We start from the raw sequence: 8,507 nt of genomic DNA, 5'->3' as shown, positions 1-8,507 counted from the left end.
TAAACATAAAAGATACTGTGAGATAAAAAAATTACTCCTATAATGAAAAAAGAAGTCAAGGATTGATAATAGCTAAAGTTCAAGGTTATTTATACAAAAAAAAGTGTTAAAAAGAATAATTTTTTATGTGAACTGTGTTTCTCAATAAGAATACCATCATACTACTATATGATAGCTTTATCAAGGAATATTTTAATGTCCTTATAAATTTGAGTCAGTGAATAACACATGGGAATGGTTAGAGAAAAAAGAATACATATCTCAGCAAACAGAAATCCCATAAATCTGTATTTCATAGTATAAATTATATCCAAAATCTCCCAATTTCAGGGTACAATTTTCCAATGTAATTTGACCTACCTTTCAATTTTGTATAGTTAATCCAACTTCAACTAGAACAAAAAAATTCTGGGATGAGATTTAAATTGGTTAAATTAAGTATGTTGAATGCTAATGAGCTAATTATACCCTTCCTTCCTCTGTACACAACTCTCCCATTAGGGACCCATGCTTTAAGCCAATACGAGCTCCTCTTCCGCCTGCTGCTGCTCCGGCTCCACGAATAACTCAGCTCCACTGTAAGGTACAAGTATACGCTTTATCTCTTCCGCGTTAAGAGTCTCGTACTCCAAAAGTGCATTTGCAAGAGCATGTAACGCCTTCTCATGCTGCAACAAGTTTTTCACCAGATTCAACATTGCATAAACAAATGTAAAATCAAGTAATGGCCACTCAGCATAGTAATGGAATATGCATAAATCCTACTGTACTCCATCCGTCTTATTCAAAATGACACATTTTTCTTTTGGGGATGCACGTTTCCTAAACATCGCTCTCTATACTCTCTCCATTTAAACTCATAAAACAACATTGCATAAATTTTTGTTACGAATATGAAATGTTTCACTTAGAATGAGTTGGAAATAGTATACTTTTACAGTTTTGTGGCTGCTATTATATTTTAAGCATGAATACAAATGATGCTATATATATTATACTCCCTCTATCCCACTCTAAGTGGAGCTATTCTAATTTGGCACGGGTTTTTATACAGTTTTGTTTTGTGAGTTGAGTATAGAGAGAATAAAGTAGAGATGATGATGTTTCTATATTAGAAAGTGTGTCAATTAGAGTGGGGACATCTGAAGAAAAAAAATATGTCACTTAGAGTGGGACTAGGGAGTTTGTAAAAACTAAAAAAGAGTGACACTTGAAAAATACCATCTTTGTCCAAAGTTAGTCAATGAGTCAATAATTTTTCTCAACCAAGTTAAATGAGTCGTTAATCTCTCTTACTTTATTCTCATTTTACTTATCTACTTTATTCACTCTCATACTTTATTCTCTCTACACTTAACACCGCTATCTTGAGTCTCATGCAGAAAAAAAAACATGTCCTGCAATGTAAGCTAACCTTTTTCAGCAGGGCTTTTACACGATTATAAGCCTCCCGCAATAGTTTGACAACCTGAGAAACCGAAGGAAAATTTAATATGGAAATACTGTACTATATAGCTTACTAAATGCAATGCAAGAGATAACATAACAGAAGCATACTTCTGCGTCAATACGAGATTGCATTTCTGAACTAGGTCTTTCCTTAATATGAACTGGTCCAATTTCATCACTCATCCCACAACTTGATACCTAGGAAAAAAGAAGAAAAAGGACGGTTTTACTCTTGTCAGAACTGTATATCACATAAAAATAAATTGTAAGAAAATCAGATTTTCCTTTGCAAGTGAAGATGAGAAATATTGCATCCAAATGTGTACATTTCACAGCCTAGGTAATGTGTTATGGGAAATACCATATACTGAGCAAGCTTGGTCGCTGTGTTGAGATCACTACTCGCTCCGGTAGTCACATGCTCCTTGCCAAAGATAAGCTCTTCTGCCACTCTTCCCCCCATACAAACATCAAGACGCGCCAGCAGTTGCTTCTTGCTGATTGAAGTCTCGTCGTTAGAAGGAAGCTGGGTGACCATGCCCAAAGCAGATCCCCGTGGCATAATTGTTGCTTTGTGGATTGGATGTGCACCTTCGGTGTTCAAGGCAACGATAGCATGGCCACTCTCATGATATGCAGTAAGCTGAAATCAACTAGGTAAATTAGACAACTAACATAAAAAACAGCACAGAGAGATCATTTATCCAATTGTAAGCTGTATCCAAAAAATTATATAGTGAAATCCCTAGCATCGCCCCGAGGTGTAGATGCATATTGTATCGAACTAGGTAAACAATTCATGTGATTATTTCGATTATGGTTGTGATTACTTGTGCTTATTTCCCAACAGAACCTTCATGTTTGGTGCATAAAGAAATTTATTCAGCATATAGAGAAAAAAGATCATATGTTGGGTTTACCAACGATAAGTGTACAATTAATTAAAAACAAGATGGGCCGATGGGGAAGGTAATAAACATAAGAATTTCAGTGAGAACGCACACACTACCAAATGATCACAAAGAAAATAAAGAACACATGAAAGAGATAAGTAAAACCTTCTTCGAATCTTCTGATAGAAACATCGTCTTCCTTTCAGTTCCCATCATTATCCTGTCTTTGGCAAACTCTAACTGTGCTGCATTCAACTTCTCTGCACCTTCCACGGCAGCTTTAATGGCTGCAATATTAACCAAATTGGCAAGATCTGTTGACCAGAAAGGACTTGAGTTAGGTCTCGTAACCATAATTTTGTAAGGAAAATATGGCATATATCCTACTAGATGTCCTTTTCTTATGTTTTTGTCGATTAAAATAATCATGAAATGATCTATAGAGAACCCCAAGACACCTTGAGCAAAATTGGTTGAGTATTGTTGATTTTAGACGTATCATAAATTTAAAGGAGAAATAACACTGAAATATAATAATATTTGGTATATGCTTTTGGGCTATATATCCGCATTTAAATCATCATTAATTTAACAAATATTGAAAAACAACTGACTGCAACTTGCCTGCTCCATTAAATCCTGGAGTACCACGTGCAATTGAGTTTACATCAACATCATTCCCCAAAGGTTTATCTTGTAAATAGAGCTCCAATATCTCTTCACGACCCCGGAGATCTGGGCTAGGAACGACAATCTAGAAACAGATCTTCTAGATCAGATTCAATTCAAGGCATGAAAACACTTGAATAACAGAACAAAAGCAAGAAATTTTTTTAAAGACAAAAGTAGGCCCAACATAGCCAAATAAGGAAATAAACTTGTTATATAGTTTCCTTAGTAGTAAAAAAAATGCTATATCCTTTAGTCAGACATCCTTCTTTTATTTAGTCGAGTGCTGCCTATATCTTCAGATACTATTCTCTTGGAAAAGTTGAAACTATTAGCAAGTTGGCAACACCAGATGTTTGCTGGGAAATCAACGCACAAGTAATCACGAATATAACAGCTATGTATGGACATTATAGCGAGCCTTAATCCTAGTAAGAATAGGAATCATATTGGGCCTAAAACACATGTATGGATCGCCATGATCATGTACTGATTCACTTTGTTTCAGGCCGAAAATGTTGGTATGTCTACAACCGGTAAATTTGTTCCAGCATTGTCATAATTTTCAACTAATTTCAGACTATAATACTTGGAGAAATACTACTTAGGCACAATAGATAATGATGGACCGATTCCAGTATCAACCAATGTCTAATAAGTGAAAATATACTTACATGCCTGTCAAATCTACCAGGTCTTGTTAAAGCTGGATCAAGTATGTCAGGCAAATTGGTCGCCGCCATAACAATAATCCCCTGTAAGAAGTTCATATTGCGATCCCATTAGAAAGCGTTTGACACGCTTGGAAAGTATGATTCTTCTTTATGTGAATTTACCTCATTCTGTTCAAATCCATCCATTTCTACGAGTAATTGATGCAGTGTTTTTTTTGTATGACCTTCCCACTGCTTGCGGGTAGACCCAACAGCATCAATCTCATCAATGAATACGATGCATGGAGCCTAAATGCATAAACAAACTCAGATAACTGAGGATATAAAAACGATAATACACTTCATGATATAAACTTGAAAGAAATAACCAAGTACTCCCTCCTTCCAACATTACTTGAGTATTCCATCTATTCTCTCTCCTACTTTCCTCTCATTTCTCTCTCTTATTTTATTTTCTCACCTACTTGATTCTCTCTCAACTTAACTCACTATTCACTAAATACCACTTTCTTAAATCCCCTGCCCAAAAGAAACGCCTGAAGTAAGGTGGGGGCAGAGGTCCATCTATTCTACAAAAAAAAGATTTATGTTCACACTGAAATAAATTCAAGATCCATAGTCATCATGAATTCAAAACTATAATTCAACCATTCTGTCTATTCAAGATGATATTGATTCTTGAACGAGAAAAATAAGATTAATCCACAAAATAATAATTAACCAAAATATGTGTCATGGAGAAATGACAAAATCTATCTACCGATGAGTGTAGTTTTAGCAAAAAAATCTGAGCCACAGAGAAAACAATTCTCCATTATGTTTATTAAGGACCAAACCTTGTCGCCATCTAGCATAATTCATCAACATAAACAACTTAGTGATGTTCAATGACCAGAATGAACAGGAAGAATAAGCACTGTACCTTCTTCTTGGCTGCCTGAAACAGGGATCTTACGCGGCGAGCACCAACACCCACAAACCTATCATGGGAAAAAGATTGGTAAATTTTCTACCCAAGTATCGGGATATCTGATATTGAAAATTCTTAAAATCTTGGACATACAAAATCCAGTATCACTGCTAGCCAATTAGAAACTGAAAATATTAAAAACTTGCTTAGATCATTAGCCTTGTGGCTATAAAGATGAATCTGCACAGTACTATTAATCATTATGTTATCGTGAGAAAGAAAATAAATCCAACTGCTTTCACAAGCCCTTACATTTCTTCAAACTCAGAGCCTGCTCGGTAAAAGAAAGGTACCCCGGCCTCTCCAGCTATAGCCTTCAAGTTACAGAAAACACAATAATTAGAAAAGAATAATATCAGTCATACTCAGGGGCCTTCACTGGGAGGGCACTTTTTGTTGCTTGGTACGAGGACGATTCGAAGAGTAAACAGATATTTCATCACGATATAGACTGGCATACCTTGGCAAGTAGAGTTTTCCCAGTTCCAGGAGATCCGGTCAGAAGAATTCCCTGAAATTCAAATGCCTCTTACAGGACTGAGCGATGAAAATGAGATTGAAAAGATAATTCCTTTTTTTTCAAACGACAAACCTTAGGTAATTTCCCTCCTAATCGAGTGAACTTTGAAGGGTTTCTTAGATACTCCACAACTTCCTCGAGCTCTTCTTTAGCCTCATCACAGCCTTTAACGTCTTTAAATGTCTTAACATTCTGCCACAGTACTTTTTAAAAGTTATATTGTGCTTTATATCAAATAAAAAGCAGTTGTACACTTGTCAAATAAACCATTCAGCTAACCAACTAAAGTAAAAACACGAGCTTCAATGCAATATTTTATCAAACAAACAATTCACTTATGATAATGTGCTACGAAAAAATTGAACAGCCGAAGCCACATGAAAGTAATTGATCTAGAAAGACTTACTTTTTCTGGCATTATTTCTTTATTCAAATCTTTTGGGGCATACGAGGAACTAGAACCGACTCCAGGAGTTCCAATCCCACCTAAGCCGCCAATATACTTCTGAAGTGCAGCTGCACCCATTATCCTTAATAAACACAAATATGTCAGTGTCCGAGGAATAAGAGTAAGATGAATATCTAAGTTCTACACTTTATCATATCGACCTTTTCATCCAACAAAGTGAACCAGAAACAAGCAATGACATCAGAAGACATCAATTCGAATTTCGTATTGAAGTGCAAGTAAAGTTCATACCAGACAAGACCAACAGCAACAGTGAACACAATAGTTGATATAACTTCTTGTGCAAAACGGGATGATCTGCTTGACATTTTCGAGTCCACCTGCAGTTCAAAAGAAGGTGTTAAGAGTTAAAAAAAAGGGTGCATAGTTGAAATATGAAAGTATAGAATATTCAAACATTCTATGATTCTAATAACTGATCCCTGCATTTTTGGAAGATCTCTTTCTGACGTACCACCATAACATGTAACGGCTGTTTGTCGGACACCCCAGGGTTAGCGAAAGGCTCATCCTCATTCTCTGATGCTCGCTGTTTTAGCTCTTGCAACTATGAAAAATATTCAATAGTTAGTCCAAGACACTAGAATTGTGTGCAAAATACAATGTTACAAGGGACATTCTACAAACTACAAAGAATTGTGTTTGTTTAGCAACAATGAACTTCAAATCGTTCGCTAAACTTTTTAGATCTTTTAGTCCGAAAAATACATTCCACATACAAACAAGATAATGAATTGGCACATGCTTCCCCATAAAAACCCAACTTCAATCAACATTAATTGTTCCTGTCTCCTGATCCTACTGTATCTTGGCATTCTCCCCAATTAACTAAAACATCCATGTGGAGAAGAATATGCGATTGTTTCCTAATTCAAACTATTTAGAAAGGAACGAGCAATGACGAAAACTATCTTGGCCACTCTAAATGATATATTATGTGCTACAAAGTTAAAGACGCGTACCAGAAAAGGAAGACTAGAAGGTTTTCCAGATTGCTCATCGGGCAAGTACTCAGCGATCGCATCAGTGGAAACTAGTGCTCGGAGATACTCAGCTACTCCTCTGCTGTCTACCGCATGCGCCCTCTGTTCAAAACGCTGGATGACAGCCTCCGGACTACAGAAACAAGAATAGACGACATTGTTCAACTCACATTACATATGATTTCACAGCTGTTAGTATATCATAAACAATTTTGGCAACCTGTGCTTATTGAGCTCCACTAAAAGAGCGCTCTGTTTAGCAGCATCCTTGGGATTGGAATCAGCCTCTGCAATCAACCTCTCCAACTGCTTCTCCTTCCTCCAAAACGGCCACCAGCTGAACCAATCCGAATACAGAAGCTTCTCGAACCCCTCTCTCAGCCTCGCAAAAATCCCGACCAGAAGAACAACAATCGGCAGCCTTCTTCCATTCTTCACATCGCCGGCCGCTTCTCCGGAATCACTACCACTAGTCGATTCGGTTGAATTTTCGGAATTCAAGGCGCAGAAGGAGCGATGCCGCAAGAATTTTGACCTGAGGGGGGAGGATGATTTGGCGGAGCTGCCGATTGATCTTTTGGGGAAATGAAAAAGTTGAGGGGAGAGGCAGAGGAGGAGAGGGTTTGATTGGGGGATTGAGTGCTTGCAGATGATAGAGGCCTGAAGTGATATTGACATTGACATTGTTGGTGCTTGAAAGATTCAAAGAGTGGATTTTTTGGAGATTTGGCGTAGAAATTGAGGGTTAGGACGATGAAGCATGCGCAGGAAAGTGTGGCGTGTGCATTGTATCTTCCTCACTCTCACAAGATTCGAATCGGAACAACGAGAGAGGAGATGAGAGGGTGAGGGTCAGCATATCACCATGCTAATGGAGTACTATTGTGACTTGGGAAATTCATACAAAACGATACTATCATTAATGGAGTAGTTTAAGTTACTTTCAAAAACTATTTCATTCAGAAATTTAATGATGATTATTCAGATAATAGGATAAAGATGAAAATAATTTAATTATTTTAATTTATTTCATGTGGAAAAAGAAAAGGTGTATAGAAACAAGTTGGATGCTCCGATTTTCGGATGTAAGAAAATTTCATAATTATATAAGTTATCAAAATGATTAAGTGCAATTCATGTTTCTCCTCCTAAAATGAAGAGTGAAAGGAAGAATCTATTCGGTGAGGAACATGGATTTTCATTTAAATTACGGTTGGTCAAAGACCGATATTTCTTCTCGTGTAAGTTCAATAGCAACAGGAGGAATATGCCCAATCAGAACTTGCATCAAGTTGTCTAGTTGGTGAGACAATAAATTACCAAGGATTGATAAGACGTTTCTTCCCTAATAAATTGAATAGCAAAAAAGAGGAATATGTTTGATGAAGAGGTTGCGCCTAATTAGCTAGTTAGTGTGACAATAGCTTATCAGGCGTGATAAGATGTTTCTCCTCTAAGCGTGTTCACTATGAAAGAATTGAACAGTTCTTGGTTCAATTGGGGAAATTATGGTGTTCACCTTCACTAATTAATTATTGGGGACTTACAATTGAAGTAGGGTCCGTATTCTTCATGCCAATTGAGGAAGAATTGAAATCTTGCCTAATAGGTAAGATTAGATTGTGCATTGAAAAGTGCAATAAGAAATGAACTTGGTTTTACACATATGCCCCGCTTTTCCACCTTTCCACTTGAAGAGATGAATTTGTCAATCCATATTTCTATTAAGTCAAATTCTTTAGTATAATATTTGGGCCAATTCTAGTACTAAACAAGGGGAATATAATTATATATGTGGCCAATTATGGCTTAATTCTACTTCTTCCAAATCTTAGAAAATGAATTAGTTCATAGCGAAAACGGCCTAAATTGAATAGGAA

General features: G+C 36.6%; 1 protein-coding gene across 1 annotated transcript; it reads right to left on the bottom strand.

Annotated features, from left to right (window-relative positions):
- Positions 1-259: 259 nt before the first annotated feature.
- LOC125215286 (ATP-dependent zinc metalloprotease FTSH 11, chloroplastic/mitochondrial-like) lies at positions 260-7,514 on the bottom strand. Its single transcript, XM_048116660.1, has 17 exons — positions 6,848-7,514; positions 6,607-6,760; positions 6,099-6,191; positions 5,876-5,964; positions 5,582-5,705; positions 5,248-5,367; positions 5,116-5,166; positions 4,908-4,969; positions 4,608-4,665; positions 3,848-3,973; positions 3,686-3,766; positions 2,967-3,096; positions 2,508-2,656; positions 1,811-2,092; positions 1,558-1,647; positions 1,415-1,468; positions 260-668 (listed from the first exon to the last, which is right to left on the bottom strand). The coding sequence occupies exons 1-17, from the start codon at positions 7,309-7,311 to the stop codon at positions 513-515; spliced, it is 2,283 nt and encodes a 760-aa protein (XP_047972617.1). The 5' UTR covers positions 7,312-7,514; the 3' UTR covers positions 260-512.
- Between the last annotated feature and the right edge of the window lie 993 nt (positions 7,515-8,507).

Source organism: Salvia hispanica, chromosome 3 (assembly GCF_023119035.1).
Source record: "Salvia hispanica cultivar TCC Black 2014 chromosome 3, UniMelb_Shisp_WGS_1.0, whole genome shotgun sequence".
Taxonomy (NCBI): Eukaryota; Viridiplantae; Streptophyta; class Magnoliopsida; order Lamiales; family Lamiaceae; genus Salvia; species Salvia hispanica.
This window is presented reverse-complemented; position numbering and strand designations above follow the sequence as displayed.